The sequence below is a fragment of the Ambystoma mexicanum genome, chromosome 4p (assembly GCF_040938575.1).
Source record: "Ambystoma mexicanum isolate Mex_15411 chromosome 4p, UKY_AmexF1_1, whole genome shotgun sequence".
Lineage (NCBI taxonomy): Eukaryota > Metazoa > Chordata > Amphibia > Caudata > Ambystomatidae > Ambystoma > Ambystoma mexicanum.
This window is the reverse complement of record NC_090927.1, coordinates 232295914-232313855: the sequence shown is the minus strand read 5'-3', so window position 1 is coordinate 232313855 and position 17942 is coordinate 232295914. Positions and strand designations below refer to the sequence as shown.

General features: G+C 39.1%; 1 protein-coding gene across 2 annotated transcripts in view; it reads right to left on the bottom strand.

Annotated features, from left to right (window-relative positions):
• PKHD1 (PKHD1 ciliary IPT domain containing fibrocystin/polyductin) overlaps positions 1-17942 on the bottom strand; it is a 4356595-nt gene that overhangs the window by 1030972 nt on the left and 3307681 nt on the right. For both annotated transcript variants that reach the window (XM_069605754.1, XM_069605755.1), the window contains one exon: positions 5467-6345. In XM_069605754.1, coding sequence (XP_069461855.1) covers positions 5467-6345 — 879 coding nt within the window. The remainder of the gene's footprint in view (positions 1-5466; positions 6346-17942) is intronic.

Here is a 17942-nt window from a genome sequence, read left to right as displayed (position 1 = left end):
ATAAAGTAATGATTATTAATTTGCTTATATAGAGAAGTGTCTACCATTAGTATCACTGTCTTCAGTCATTTCCTCACGTGGGAAATTTTCTTCAAGCCATTCCAAAGTACTGGACATTTCTGTGTAAAAAAAATACTTTTAGTGTACCTAATACAGAAAGTTTAGAAATATAGAAGAACAATGACGTTTAATTAGTAGTTTCTGGTAAGTTTTGTTGTTACTGATGTGTAGGTCTACTGTTGCTTCTTGCTGTGCAGTTTCTGTGAGGTAATTATGTTGGAGGCATATCTTTTTTGTTTTAGTATATTCCATTTTAGTACATGTGCTATTTAAAAGGACGTTTGATGTGTTACATATATAGGTTCTATTTCTTATTTATTATTAATATTATGTGTTTAAGTGTTGCTTTTTGAAATTGTTCAGTGTTTATATGGCATGATAGAACAATCTAAGATACCCCCTGAGTTTTTGGGTAGTGTTGATGTTGTCCGCGTCCATACGCACAGTCCGCGGACTTCAAAATCACTAGCGAGGGGTTCAGTATATTCTTTGTTACATGTATATAAAGTAAGGGAATCCTAGTAAAAATCTATCAAATTCACACTATGTATATGTATATGCAGTAAAACAAACTTTGATAAAGGGAGGTTATGGTTAAGTTACGCTATTAAAAACCTATGAAATTCAGTAAAAAAAACTTTGTTAAAGAGACGTTATGGTTAAGTTGCGCTACTAAAAACCTATGAAATTCAGTAAAAAACCTTTGTTAAAGGGACGTTATGGTTCCAAGTAAAACCGAAAAACCCCTGAAATTCGCTAGTTATGGCAAACTAAGGAACCATAACTCACGCCACCACCGTGCAGTGCTAAGACTTACACCCAGGACATCAAAGATGACATCACAAATGTCATTGATGACATCACTGATGACATCACATGTGCATTTACTTTTCATGAAAAGTCTGTACAAGGGATTCTTATTAAAATGTTGACAAAAACGTTTCAAGGATCATTGGAATAAATATCATGAGCTATGTAGTGCATTAAGCAATGCATTGATATAAATAGCATTCTATTATGAAGTTCTTTACAGTACAGTAAGCTACTCATGTATAAACATAAGCATTGTGTGCAGCATACATGATGGAGGTGCAATATTCATAATCTTCCCATGTTGAATAGTGAAATGATAAATGCTTTCTTATTGCTCCAGAACAATGTGTGCCTATCAATGCCCGACTAAAGGAGAAGCTTTCTAAGTCAGTTCATTACGAGCTTGGCGGGTTGCTCCCGAACTTGTAACACTGCTCCGCCGCCCGATATCCCAGTGCCACCAGGACATTACAAGTCCCGGTGCCCCAGGATGTCAGGTGGCAGAAAGTGTATGGGAATGGGGACACAGAAGCACTGGCACCATTCCTACCTTATTTCTGGACCGCTAGGCTTGTAATGAGTCGCAGTGTCTCATTACAAGATCCACTGCACAAGTCAGAGGAGTTGCTAGCGTTGCCTTTCTGCTAAAAGAGTCTGTTGCAGACCTGGAGCTTTAAGTGCTGGCCTGGCAAAGGGAAATGCACCAGGATCTTCCTATGCAGAGACATCAAAAAGAAATATGGTGTGAACATGACCGAGGTTTTGTTAAGACTGAGAAATGGCATGGATTGTTGGATGACTCTTAATTTACTGCTACAGGGTAGAGCACACTTCATAATGATGACAGGGGAGCCAAGAGTGAAGTACAAGTCAAGATTCATACCACTACCTCTGGGCAGGTCAGTCTTCAGGGAGTTAAACAGCCTAATCCAGACAGTTTTGTCAGATAAAACTATAGCCAGGCTGGCTCTATGGATGCTACAATTGTTGCAATCGACAGGGGAAGGGGTGAATGCCCTGAACGGGAAATCTCATCATTTAGCCTATTCACGAAGCACCTTGTAAACCAGATATTTAAGGAGGACGACGAATAGTCACTTAAGACCTGATGGGCGAGGAAGGATGGACTGGAAAGGAGGTCTGGTATTCTGGGCTGTTCCTATGGTAGATACTGGTTGCTGATGAATGCACTGGGCATGTAGGTGAGAGGAACAATTGCAGACTTTAAGTAGACCTTTGACAGTTTGGAAAAATGCCTCACCTGGAATCAGGGATCTACAAACTCCTAGTGAGTCGCATTATCAAGAAGTAAAACTGATATTGTTCTGACAAAGGCCCTGGGAGATGCAATAGATAAAGCACACTTTATGGGTTGCTGTGGCAACATTAAACCAACAACGTTGGAATGGAGAGGGAATGCTTGTGAGAAGAAATACTTAAGAGGGTATTTTGGACTCCAGAACAGCTCCACAAAAAGGGGAATGTCAGACTCGGCCGACTGACGCAGTGTAAAATACATGAAATGAAACCCTGGACCACGTGTGGTCGGACTTTGTACAAATGTGTCCGCTCTTGGAAAAAGTGGTAGTACTGAAAATGAAAGAAGTGCTAGACTCTTAGGACCTGATTTACAAAACAAATGTCAGTTGGACTTTCCCAAGTTAAAACATTTTTGTTAATCAGACCCTTGGTTTCTCATTAATCTTAGGAATTTGTGAGGAGATTTGGCGCTAGTCGTTCTGTTCTTTGCAACAAATCTTGTCTATTAAGGGCGGATATGAAAGCGGAAAAAAAGTACCTTTGTCACTAAAAATGAACTTTCCCTCTGAATCCCAGTGACCGGATTAAAAAACTCACTCCTTTTGATATTGATTATTAAAAGGATGAATATGATACTCAAAGGCATTTTAAGGTATTCCTGGATTACCAGGCCAAATTCCCAAACTTGCTGACTAGTCATGCGGATCTGGCCATACTACTCGCCTAGGGTGAGTAACAGAAGTGTGCCTTTAATCCCTTAGGCACTTACCATATCCTGTTAGAACCTAGCAGAGTAGGGTCTTTTGAAGCCTGTCTTGTATTGGTTAAGTAATGTGGTTAGCTAGTGACTTGAAATGTTCACTGGACGAGTTTATAGAGTTTTTCAACATGTTGGATTCTGTGAATGGCAAGCTGCTTGGTTACCTTAGCTATTCAGTATGACATCACTGTTAAATGTATATGTGTATAATTGTTTCTGTGTGGGTTTGTCATGAATCAAAATGTGAATAACATATACATAGAAGCAATGCCACCTTGTACCAGTTTCCGTCACATGACTGAAGTCAATTAATATGAATAGTCTTCATTGTTTCCTATCTTAATAGCCTTGTAGTTAGTTACACATCTATCTCCGAAGCAAAGACGCACTGTTTGGTGACTTACATTTCAGCTTCCCTTCAATGTTTTCTTGCAATGTTCAATTCGCTGCCAGCACGCGCATATTAATCAGACGTTTTGTTCACTATTTTGATTTTGAGGATGATATCATCTCCCGGTGATGGGCACTGTGTCGCTAATAGCTACTGTCCTAGATCTCCCAAAAACAAACGCTAGGGTTGATTAGTGCCTTTCCTCCATTCAGGAATTCTGATTCACGGAACATTTATTAGGGGTTGTCAGTTAATAAGCACTCTAATAATCGATTAATTTGGAGAAAGTTGAATACCCTCACCACACCGTTTGGCTAAGTTTAATTAAGCATATTTGATATTTTAACTGTTAACAATGCAAGCCTAAATTCTGATTTAAGTGACCGAGTTCACTATAATATAATCCTTTTTCTATGGTTTCTGTCAGGCAAGCATCCAGCATGCTGGAGGTGAAATTATTGGTGTATTTGTGAAGTATGCATATTATTTACACTTATGTAACCGAGCTCATGATATTCGGTTCCGTACAGGCCAGAAGAAAACTGAGCCCACTCTACTCCCCATTCTTCATTAAAAACACCCAAATACCAATCTCAGAAAAAGTGATGACCTTAGGAGTATATCTTCAAGCCTCATTAGGTGCAGAAGCACACACAGTTTACTTAAAGAAAAACTGTCAATACCACCAGATACTACTAAGAATAATTTGACCTTTGTTAGACCAAAAGAATAGCACGACTATCACTAGGGCCACAATACTATCCAGATTGGATTATGGTAATGCCCTACTATTAGGAGCAAATAGCAACTGTGTGAAGAAATGTCAGGTGATTCAAAATAACGCCATCAGGACCATCACGGGAAAAACTTGGAGGGATCACCTCACTGGCGAAAGAAAGGCCCTCCATTGGTTGGCCATGAAAGAAAGAATCATGTTTAAATCTCTTACTATGGTTCACCGCTGCTTATACGGCAATGCACCAGCTTACCTCAAAAAACATTTCAATTGGTATACCCCTACTAGGCGACTCAGATCCTCTAATACAGGACAACTACAAACCTCCACAACTAAAAAACAGCACAGACTTGGAAAAGCTTTTCCGACTCATAGTATAAAAAAATGGAATGAACTATCCATCACACTGAAGCTCGAGTCCAACTACATTTCCTTCCGGAAAAAATTGAAAACATTTCTTTTCAACTAAATTCGCGAAACAGGTTAGTCTCTCCTGAGGAAATCGGTCAATTCACTTGTGTCCTGTTCTCACTACTTGTTGTCCTGTCTCTTTATTAGCGCTCTGATGCCCGCGGGCTTTCAGCGCTTTATAAACAAATAAATAAATAACTTAAAACACGTTTGTAGATGTAGGTTTTCTATCCTTCCCATGTTGCTTAGGTGTGAGTGTTGCAGTTGTGCTTAATTATTTCAGTCTCTAAATACTCCTAAATATTTCGCAGAGTATCCTGTCTATGGATGCACATCAAAGAGAATGAGTGTAATCATAAGGATTTAAGGGATCTTGATATTCCTTAATAATAGGTTATATGTAATATAATGTACTGAATTTATAGAGCACAGACTAAGGCATGAAGGCTTCTGGGCACTTATTACTTATTATGGAAGTTAGTATTGACCTCCTCTTAACCAATCAGAATGCAGTCAGTAATCTGTTATTGATTTCATCACAAACATTCTGACTTCTGCAGCAGCCTAGCAGCCAACTTTGAATATACTATTTTATTATGTATTTATTTAACCACAAATCAATGATACACTTATAGATTTGATTATATTTTATTTACACTGTTGACACATTGAGTCTTTTGTGACAAGATAGCCTTATAAACCTTGGCATTATCCCATTATAATGATCCCCCTACTAGTCTGTAACGCTTAAATTGTACGCAGAAGAAATAGCTACACCAACAAATTAAGTATTTCAAAAGAAACATAGCGAAAACATATAGATTGGCTTCTTGTAGACACAATGGGCTCAATTCACAAGGATGTGGAGGCATCTCTAGATTTACTCCAGTAGTAGGCTTTGTGTATCATATGTAACGTAGCAGGAGCACATAAGAGACACTCACTGGCATATCTGGTTGGCTCCAGTGCAAATCGTTGGAAATCAGCCCCAATACATATTTACACTATGGAACATGTTAAAGATAATGAACTGACCTTGAAGCTTCGTGATTCCATATACTCTTGAGTAGTTGCTTACACTGTGCCATGAATCTCTGGTCCATTGGTCTGGGCCAGAGGAAAATATAGGCCAGATAATCCCAACACGACCTCTTAGTGGGTTGGATGGCGCACGATACTTTGGTGTTGAGATGGCATAAGAAGGTCTGATGCGATCCTTAAGGCAGTCGAAGGCTGAGCTTGTTCCCACAATCAGAGCATTTCTCAATTCAATGAACTTCTTTTGTAAATTATTTTCACCTGTATATTCGTCATACACAATAGGAAGAAGACTGATTGTATTGTCCACAAGGGTTACATTTTCCATCAATACACTGCTTCCAACATGGCACATGACACCATAATCACTGTTCTTGTAGACCATGAAACCAAGAACTTTGGTGCAGTTTTGAAATCCATCTCCATTGTACAGGTGGACCCCATGAAGACTTGAATGTACCACATTTCCTACCCAAGGATTTTCATATTCACCACATTTTTGCCCGCTAATATGAAAGCCTATTCTCTCAGAGCCTGCCACAGTGTTGTCAAATAGAGAGATGCCATCTGCTAAATTAATCTTGATGCCAGACACCCATTCTTCTACTGCTTCATGCTGCTTTGTTAAGAGAACAAGGTTCCTTTCAAGAGTGTGGTTCTGACCCTCAAAGCTGATTCCATGACCATTTGTGTTGAACACCACATTGCCATGCAGTGATATGTTGCTGCTTGCAACAGCTTGAAGTCCACCTCTACAACTATGATGGATACTAGAGAACATCACAGATGATCCACTGGGAATATTGCCAAATTCCACAGAAGCATGTTGCGAAGTGCCAAATTTTCTTATCTCAACATTTGAAAGCTGAAGAATTCCTGAAACATAAGCAGTAAAACATTACATGGTTTTAGGAGGCAACTGTTCTTGTACACATGAACAAAAGAGACAGCCAATCCAAAATATTATGTTCAGTGATTCTAGAAAATATCTTCTAATGATACAAATAAGTTGTATGTAATTACTAAACATACTGAAATTGTGCTAAATTCCTCACTTTTAATTTAGGTGGGTCTAGGTCTAAAAAAGCCATATGTATCTCTTGTAAGATTGTGGTCACTATATAACTGTAAAAGTTATCAGGAGAAAGAAGATACTCTTTGTGTCTTGCAGAAAGAGACACAGTATAATTCTGACAGTAGAGGAATACACCAAAGTGAATTATATGGAGCTAGTGATGTATGAGAGGAGACTATGGATCTCATTGTGTAATTAAGGTGATGGATGCATAGATTTTTCTTTTTGTAAATGGGCATACATAGGTAAAGTAATGGGAAAAGTAATTTTGTTGTATAAGTGTGGTGATTAGGGTTTACGTTGAGGTTTTAATTGGAAGTAGATGGGTAGAGGAACAATTAGAGAGGCGCATTTCCGCATAAACACACTTTTTAATTTTCCTTCTTTCTCGCAAAAGCTCGTAAGAGTGAACTTTTTTGTAGTTTGATTTTATTAATGGATGGTGCATAGTGTGTAATCTATGACAGATTCCTTTTTGCTATTTCCCCAGATTCCCGTCAGGATTATTCATTTTTCCGTTGGATGCACTGCACTGATCATGATCAAGAAGGTAAATATTACGGTGTTCATATGGAAATCCAGAAGTCTATCTGATTATACAAGTAAGTTTCATTCACTTTCTGTTGCACCCTATATAGAGTTAATAAAGCCTATCAATATTTGCTTGCATTATGCCCCGGAGGAAGGATCTAGAAATGCAACAACAGGCCTTGAAAATAGACTGACTGGTTGGCTTATGCAGACGATCTAATCTTGTTGGACTATACCCCTGCAGGTCTTCAGTATATGCTGAATGCACTAGCAAAATATTGCTCAGAGAATGGGCTACTCATAAACATCGATAAGAGCAAAGTGATGGTTTTCACTAAAAAAAGACATCCAAAAAAATATGTGTGGCAATTGAATGACGAAAGGATAGAACAAGTAAATACCTATAAGTATCTGGGTGTCATTGTGGGTGACCGTTTGAACTGGAACACCCACTGGGCTTCTCTTCAAAATCACTGCACCATTGTGACAAATGCTCTGAGCATATTTATTGGCAGAAACTGTGGCTATTCAGTATCCGCAGTACTGACCGTATATACAGCTAAAATCAGAGCCATATTACTATACGCTATAATCATCTGGGGACATAACATTATCAAGCTGGTGGAACGGTTTGAAGTTCGATTGTTACGCAAATTATTCCGTTTACCAGTTACTGTAAGTGCATAATACATCTACTTAGAATTTGACCTAATGGGAATGTCGCATGTTTTTATAAGTCACTGTGTGTTAAATTTTGAAAAACTAAAACGGCTGAATGTTGACACCATAATTGTCCCATATGTTACTGCTATACTGAGCCTGGATGGACCTGCTCCATTTGGAATAATGGGCAAACTGATAAAAATCCACTCACAGTGGATTGGTTCACTGCCCTTACAATGCAATCCTAGCATCATGAGCATAAAAAGAAAACCCAATGGTATAATGAAAGAAATCTGTTACGAACAACAGTTAATTAATCTTGCCACTAAATCCCATAGTGCATACTATTGTCAAGAGCGAATGCTAAGAACAAGAATACCAAAATACATTAATGCGTACCCAAGCCCGCAAACTGTTAGAATATATCTCCTCCTGAAATTTAATAAATCAGTGGCACTCGATATTCTAGGTGCACGATTGGGATTATCCTATACGAAGCGTATGTGTCGATTATGTGGAAATAATACAACTGAGACATTACATTATCTATTAATTATTTGTGAAAGTTTGGATGCTGTTCGTTATAAACACATGAAGTCATATAACAATTGCTATGATCCCAGCGAAATAGAAGATAAATGGCCTCAATTTCTGTGTGGCGATGATCTGAATTTTATATATTTTATGACAATGTTCTACAAACAGATAGTACTGATTTTAAATTGTCTTGAGTGACTATATAATGTACTGTAGTGTATACATATGAACTGTGAGTAATGTCTTTGATTTTGATCCAACCTTTTTTTAATCCTTGGGCTATATGTACTGATGAATTGTTGTGGTTATACAAAGCATTTGTTTTGCTATATGTATAAATAAAAACCTAACCTAAAAAAAAAATAGACTGAAGATTACATGGTCGATCTTTCAAATATACCTTTTGAACGTGATGGATTTGATATGGATATTTAGAAATATACCCAAGTTCATCACATAGAAGCATGACAACAAATGTTTGATGCAATTGTATTCAATGTTACATTCTTATATCTGACAATGTTAGCAGATGTATGACAACAGGTTTTTAGTACATATTGTTAGAATAGTTTGTTTTCAAAAGTTTCTTAAAAATTGTATTTTGTGTGAGAATAATACAAATAAACAAATATAGAGTGCTGGTAGTAAACTGAGATAATGTCCGTATTAATAATTTAGTGTTACCACAGTGGTACAAGTAAGGAAGGTATGTTTTGTGTTATAAGTATCAAAACCTTCCCATATCCATAGTCAAATGGATTAAACATAGAACTTTGTGAAATACTGCTTAATGATTGCATGTCTATAGGCATACATTCCTAAACGATCATTTAGCATTTACATCGGTGTTACATTCTTAGCACATACTCAAATAATACAACAAGCAAAGTAAATAAAACTGCCTGCTTCATTTTTTCCAAAGTGAAAACATGCATAGATATTACAGATTTGGGGTTATCCTATTTGATCCATTCTGTATTATCCAAGCAGCAGCATTGATACTACTAAATACATGTGCTCCACTTTTTACACAAGGGCAGCATTTGAATAATCTGGCACGAGTGACATAAAATTTCTCTCCCAGAATTCCAGGCAGTGTCCCCTACATCCTACACATTTCTGAAATGTGAACATGTAAATAATTCCATAAGTAATGCAGTGGGTTATAGGGGAATAGATTATGTTTGTCATGGTTAATACAAGAGGGCTTGCATACTGTAAGTACGTAAAGTAGCCGCAGGTCACCTGTATTTGCATACATGCGTATCCATTAATAAGGAGCGAGGATGTACACTGTGGGATGTGATACATTATGCCCAGAAGCAGATGGAGAAGTCACCCGAAAGAATCTGTTTATGATGTTAGTCAGGAGGTGAAGTGAGTGGCAACTCCTCAAAGGCCCACACGGAGGTGAGGGCAGCGTCTTTGTCCACCTGTTGTGGGGAAGCTGACAGAGCAGGAAAAAATGGCTAGCAACAACACTAGCACACTGAGGGGATGTTAGTTGGTTACCTGACTGAGCAGTCCAAATCCGTAAAGTGATGCCTGTGGCAGAGAAGCTGTTTGATGTTGGATACAGAGGTTATTGGTCACTAACCTGGTTGAACGGAGACTTACCCAAAGACCTCAGTTGGAGAACTATGCAACATGTGCAAGAGTGCCAAATACAATGGGAGTACAGAGGTTTTCTCCAATCTGAAAGATACCAATAGAGAGAAGGCAAGTCTGATAGAAACATAGGGACAAGGTCAGGAGAGCGAGAGAGTGTCAGAGCAGTAATACTGCCCTTAGGGTTTTGAGTGCCCTTTATGAATAAAAAGAGTGAACCATTGTACAATGCATGAGACGCTGCTTGGTAGGAAAGTGAATCATCCAACAGAGAGCAAAGAATTTCAACATAATCCTATGATTAACGCTGTTCATTGGGGTTAGGATATTATAAACAGAGCACATAGGCAAACAAAAACAAAAGCTAGTGATGTCTTGTGAGTGTTTAGCCCAGAGCAAACTGAAACATTATTGCTTGCTTGAAATGCTACATTCTGGTGAATATTAGTCTTCAAACCCAGAGTAAATAAACAATTAACCTTCCTTAAAACACTATGATCAAAATATACATTGTAAATCACCAGTGTGATATTGCTTGATATTCTACACAGTTCAAAACGTGAGTAAACTGAGAAACTATTCATTACCAGGAACACTGTACGATGAGAGAAAAGTGAATTGAGAAACTATTCCCTACTAGAAATACTTACTGATGAGAACTGATGAACCCAGATGATGGGCATCTAGCATCTCAGCAGTGCAGCAAGCTCTGCCCGCTCACAAATAAGCAGTGGAATCAGCCTACATATTGCCTGATGTAGAATGTGATCAACCTTGTATTTGATAAGTTAATAAAGGAGCACACTTCTCAGCAAGTGGACATTGTACAGCCTTTGCTGCAAGACAATATCTATAGGGAAATCTATACCAAGTATCCAGCAATCTTTAATTAAAGGGAGAAGAATCTTGGATGAGAAGCGGAGCATTTTATAGAAAAGTTTACAAAAGAGAAATTGGGGCCTGCTTTGTGTTTGTTTTCTTCTTTACTAGACTGAGAACCAACTTGGTATAAAGAAACATACAGAGACTAAACATGTACAACTGTATACAGGTGTTTGATTCCAAATACAATGTTATAATGTTGCCCAGTTAATGTTGACAATTGCAAATAGCTGAAGGACTGAGGGACTGGGGGTGCTTCCCCATGAGAAAAGTGTAAACACAGAATTCCCCATGACATAAGTGTAAACACAGGCTTTGAAGCTAAATTATGAACTGTATGACTCAGCCTGGACTTTTTTTTCTCAAAAGCCAGGCCATCAAGAGGAGAACAAATGACTTATAAATACAAAGGCTAGATTCTGAATAGTAGTTTGCTGGCCAAACAATCAGATCTTCCAATCAGCCTGGAGGATTCAATTAAACTCTTCAGCGATCTGCAGTCTGACACATGGGACAGGAAGATGCTGGAATCACTCAAGCAGGTGGGACTGAGTCAACAAATGGCTCTGGCCAGCTCTGTGTTTCAAAAGGAACTATGACCATTTGGCTCAGATAAGGCGAGGAGCTGTAAATACCATCCATATTTTGTTCAACCCACTACATGTAAAGGAAAATAACTACCTATTACAATTGTACATATGAAATCATATTTTTATGTATAACATTTGAATAAAATGTAATAGAAACCTAATTATTTAAGGTGAAAAGCTATACCAGCTGAATGCAAAACACTATTTGTATAATTATTTAAGTATGCAAATTAGGCAGATGTAGATCTTTTGGTGTAGACATATCACATGTCACTGCTTCATACATGCTAGAGTATGTGCCGGTTAGACTGTTATTCTGAGTTGGAAATCCATTTTTCAGTGAAAGTATCAGTACAACCCACAAATATGTCACATGCACATCATGTGTTGTGCCGAAATCAGACTACCATCACTGGATTCACCTAGGTGAGAGCAATCTGATGAACTGATTATTAACATGATCACATGTGAGTAACATACTGTTTTAGAAAACAACAATTGTTTAATGTATAAATATTCAAGATGACATCACATCAAAGGAAAGTAAATCTAGATTTAGAAGTTATTCCCTTTATAATTCCTTCTTCATTAATATGCCCAAAGAGTATAACAGGGATGGTTTAGTGTGATGTCACTTTTGGAACATCATCCAATTACATAGGCTGACAAATTTGGTTTGAGATATGATACCCACTTCTAAAGGGAGGGTTTTCTAATCTATAAACGTTGAAGCCCATAGATTATGGGAGCTCACCTTGTCACTCACTGACTGGGATCAGTTGACTGATAAACTGATGGAAAGAAGAAGATAATGGAAAATTGAAACTTACAGAAAGGCTAATGGAACAGATTGCTTTCCTTTGGAGAAATTTGTAATTACTAGACGTGCATGAATTTTCCAATAGGGCACCACCTGATGGGTATTCCCCCTCACAACACCTTGTCAACAGGAGAAATCAAGCATGTCACCTATAATGTAACAGTGCCTTGATCTCTTTGGGTTTAGTGCACTTTAAACATTTTAAAATACATAAATAAATTGTAAGAAAGGTCTGCCTGGAGTCAAATCCCTAAACCATCTTCAGTGGAAAAGACAGTGGACAGGCTCAATACAGAAAGAGGTAAACAGGCCATGGAAAGAAACTCCAATAAAAGGTAGCAGGCACCCCTCTCTTGAAAGAACATGGCATGATAACCTGTTCTGTGGTTTTAACCCACTGTGACAGTCTGCAGCCAGTGGTTTTAGCACACTGTACTTTTCACAAAGGAGGAATATCCATTTTCATATCAGTCTTTGTCCCAGCCACAAGGGCAGTCCAGCACACAAATGCCAGGCAAACCTTGTTGAACAAGACTACCAACAGCAACCCCACACACGTGTTTCAGCCTTGTTGGGCCTCATCAGTGAAGTAGAGCTGTGCCACTCTGAGCACAGTGAGCAAGGGGTCCATGGCTGAGTTCCCCCAGGTAACATACAGTGACCAAACCCAAGTTCCTTATAAAAATGCAATAAAAGTTAGCAGGCTCCCCTCTCTCAAAAGAAAATGGCATGGTAACCTGTTCTGTGGTTCTGTGTTCATTTTCACAGTGGGGCGCCTATGGAGTATTTTGTGTATGGAAAGAAACTGATCCTATCTTTCTGATTGATACCCACCTGTTCTTAGAGACAGAGAAGTTAACCAGGTGTTACAAATTTGCCCACCTTTCTCTGAGATTGCCAAATGAATAACCTCTGAAAATACAAAGCTAAATTGAATGCAAGTAGAATTATGTTTCGCGCCTAGAAACACTTGTGTACAGGCGCATTATAAATGTCACATCATATCATATCAAGTATAATGGTAATTGAATGGAAATATACATGCAATGTGAATATAATAAATCCCAGCCCCTTGTATTTGTGAAAGTACTGAATGTATATCCTGGGAGACGAGTACATTAGCAAATATTTCAGAAGTGTAAGTGTATATGCTTCTGGAATTATAGATTTGATTAAATAGATCATATGCTTTGTATATTGGGATGTCGAAAATAGAAAGTATATCGTGCCTCCTATTGTAATAAATATATTAATATTGGCCTACGCCAAGCTGCTCGAAAGTCGCTTGCGAAATAAATCTGTGTTGCAAGGTCCTGACCTCAAATCCATGTAAGCCGCCATTTTAGGTCAAACCGCCATTTTAGGATTCGTTGTGTAAAAGTCACCCTGTGAGCTAAAATGAGGGACGATGTTATCCCAGAATACAACATGGCCGTCTTGACCTCTGTACATAGCTAATGTGTAACTTGCCTGCAGGCCACTTGTTGAGGTCGATAACTGAGACCTTGTCCTTCATTGACCTATGTGTAGAAGGATTACTCGTGCAATGAAACTAATCCACAAGCATATGTTGAGACAATGTACTCAAATACTGAACGAAGAACATCTGTATAACTACATTTTATTAATGTTTAAGAAGGCCGACATGGAAAACTTTAGAATACATAGTTATTGCATACGCTTGTTGATACATGTATTAAAGGCAAACCAGTTACATGCGGTGATTTGAGACTTGGCACAAACCCTAGATCGGTGATGTATTAAAAGGAATATTAACCCGAAGTGGGTCTGGACAATGCGCCCACTAAATGTATAAAAAGCGAATGTATTCTAATGTACAGCGTCTCTCACTGAACACACTGAACCACGCTGGAGTTCGTTGTGTTGTACTGAGGGCTATCTGATTTTGCTCTCTTTTTGTAACTGGGTTCAGTATAAAATAAAGTACTTTGTATGTTCCTTTGTAACCCGTGTTCGGTGTATTTCCTTTTGGGGTACTCAGCCTCGATATTCTTTTTCTGTTTTCACAGTGAGATCCCCTGACTCCTACTTTGTGGCATGCGCATGCACAGAAGAATTACATTGGAAGCCAAAAGGATATCTCAGTGTGTACACACCTCAGAAATAAGGTAATTCCCTGATTACAGCACCAAGCAGCTTCTGTTATTGGCATTGATCCACTCAAGACAAAGCGGAAAGGGTTATTAACTGCTAACCATTTCCTCACCTTTAAGTTGTCCATTGAAAATGACAAATGTAAAAACGTTTACACATTAATACAATAGAAACACCACTGTAGAGAACCTAGAACACATACATGGTAAACATACATTTTCATTTTTAATGCAATTTACATGTGGGGATGTCATGTCACTAGTCGTTTAAGAAATTCAGAGAGGTAGGGATGTCCTGATTTAAGTTTCTTGTTTCCAAATTAAAGCTTTCTTGAACCATCATACATTTTTCAATCCATGGTGGATGTGCACACCAAATGTTTAGATGGTGATGTTTATGATTACAAAAGCCTGTATTCAAGTACATTTTGCATTGAAAATAGAAGTGACCTTGTCTCAAGGGAATGACCCTCTATCACATATTTGGGATTCATGATGTATAGTGTGTTTATATTTAAGTTGATTTCATTTTTTTGATTTATTCTTACATAGACCTTCTGAGCAACCTTGCAGGTTTTTTGGTCAAAAGGAGAAGGAGGCTGTAGGGAATCGATATTGTCAAAGTGGGCATCACAGGTTCATAAAAATAAAAGTATTGAACAATAAAAATGGTCTGCACCTGATTTGAGGTTGGTGGATGGAAAATGTCACAGTTGTCACTCGATAAAAATATCTTACATATGGGAACTCCGATATTGGTGAATCAAGGGCTTTCTTCTGCAGTGGCAGTGCTTTCAATGGCACCCACTCTCAAATGGGGTTTGTTGAGGTTTTTGATGCTTCGGTACAACCAGGAGTCTCTTTTTTTCCAGGTCCCAATGGCGGTGATGCCGCCTCTGATTACTGCAATTGGGTTATGTTATGTGGTGGAGAGGTCCGCAGGGCAGAGACTATGGATCAACTGCTGGATCTGTGGATATCAGTGGAATGGCCCAATGGCACTCTGCATGCAGAGCTCAAGTCAGTACATGAGAGGAAATTCTTATTGTGTGCTATATCGGCAGCTTCGTGTCCTGAGATGTTGTGGCAAATGACAAAAAGTGACCTAACCCTACAGACTCAAGCTAGAAAACAGGTGGCTCTGATGTGCAGTGGATCTACCGCATGGCCATCTCGCTGATTGTAGTAGAATCCCAAATCCACAGGAGCATTAACCACATTAGTGTTAACCCTATCATCCAGTATTGAATCAGCTGACTGTAGTTGTCTCTATTTCTAAACACTCATTATACCTGTCAGTTTAACAGATGTACTATGGTTGATTGTCCAACACTGGAAGAATGCTTAAACAGAGAATCTGTAGACTGTACAAGCCACTGAGTGTGGGATGGGTTGCACACAAAAAACACAAAAAAGGGGTTCCCTTCATCAAAAAGTATGCACTCCACCTTAACCATGTGTCCACCCTCTCATCATCATGGGGCCACACCATCCATGATCACTTTCCAAGGAGCCTCCTTTCCGAAGACCCTCTTCATTCAGGAGCTTTGCTTCTCACAATGACCCTCCCTGGAAACTGCCCCTGGTCAAAAAGCTCTTAAAAAGCCAGACTCCCTGTTGAGCCTGACCTTAGTCCCATCCTGAAGAAATCTATTCTTCTACATCCCCATCCTACCAACCTTCTCGGCACCCTTGTCTTTTCCTGCAACCAAATTAGCTGCATGCTTTTTAGTGTTCCTGCCCAAGGAAACAGGTCATCATGTTTAATATTCTGATATTGGACGACAAGCTGGGCATTATTCTTACTCACCAAAACATGAATCACTGAACTCAGCACAAGGATAATACTGCCACTTCAAACAGTTAATCAGGCGTAGGTGGTGCCATTCTTTTAAGCCACAAAATACAAATCCCTGCCTCTGCTACTGACCTCTCAATCCTTGCCGCCTCAAAGTGCCGCATGATCAAGTGTTGACCCTCCCATTCCTACACATTCCTCGTTTTGATCTTTGCCCACCCACCAGATCCTTGCAACACCTTCAATGGAACTTTCATCAACTCCATGTCGCAGGTCCTAGAATCACACTCGAATCTTCTTGTTGCTGGAGACTTCAACATTTGTGTTGTGCAATACAAATTTCCCTCCTTCAGTACATTTGTCAACAATATGGAGACTCTGAAATACAATCAATTGGTCATGGGTTCTATGCAAATTAAACATCACATTCCTGGCCTGCTATTCAGCACTGACCCCACCACCATCTTCTACTCTGAACCCGCCTCTATCCAATGGTCCGGCAACTTTGTCATTGAGCTCTCCATTCACCTCACTATTCCTGTTTTTTCTGATCACCATACTATGGAAGGCATTTTCCGTTGAATCCTTATTACCATTCCTATCAGATTTCAATGTAGTCCCTATCCTGACTACATCTGCAGTACTCTTTGTGATGGCCTCAACCACATGCTTTTGTCTTTCTTATGTCATCATGGCCATACAGGATGGATGCTTCAAGTTGCCCACCAAGCTCTCCACTAACCTCCCTGCACTAACACACCCAATCTCTATCAAACCCATTATACGCATAGCCACTAAGCCACTAACAATGAGCAACTGAATAATATGTATTTCTTTATATTAAACGTTTGCAGCACCACCTGTGAATATCAGTAACTTAAAGGTACTTGGATAACCTTCCAAACATATATCAAAGTATAGAATGTTGCACCTCTACAATCAACTTACATATCACATTCTTGGCCAATGCATTGTAGGACTAATAAAGGCAAGGCTCCACCCTGTGCAAAAATGCCTCTATGCTCCTGCCCCATGACCCCTACAAACAGACCTGCAAATAGAGCTCAGGGTATATCTGATCTTCTCACATAAATGCAATGATACTTTGCATGTCCCCACTCTCATCACTAATCTACCCCCATAATCTAAGATCCACAACAGTGCAAGGAGACTATGCAAATGCTGGCAGTGCCTGCTATCAATCCAAGTATTGTAACATGTCTGGAAAAATAGCTTCATACAAAATAACAGTTACTCATCCAAGAAGCCTGAAGCAAAATGATCCACTTCAAGGAAACCTACATTCCAAGTAGAGTTTTGGTCCTCCAAACAACTTGATTATAATCATACAGCCCCACCTGCATGGCAACAAGGTGTACCATCTGCTACCGCTGATAATTTCCGGGGTACCCCTGGCACTGCCTCTGCAACCCCGGAATTACTGGTGCTTAAACGTAGATGCCAAGGTGATTTAGTGCTCAGTGCATAAACAATGTTGGCCAGAAATAGTTAACTTTGGTTCCTGCACTCTGTAGGCCAGATTCTCAACACTTTTTTGGCGTAATCGAAGAAATGCGATATCCTCACTTGCACTATCAGCCCAATTTACAAAGGTCATCTGAATGAGGACTTCAAAGATAAATGCACTCATTCAGATGCCCTCTTTCCCAATTTGCACTTTTGCACAAATAAGCAGGTATTTATGGGCAATTTAAAGTGCATCATGAATTTACTAATCGGATGTGCTTTGAAACACCCAGAAACAAGTATCATACCCCTGCGCCGGTAACAAGCGCAGGTGGAGGCACAAGTCATGACAGTGTCATTTTGTTTTGACTCTGTCATGATTTTCTTT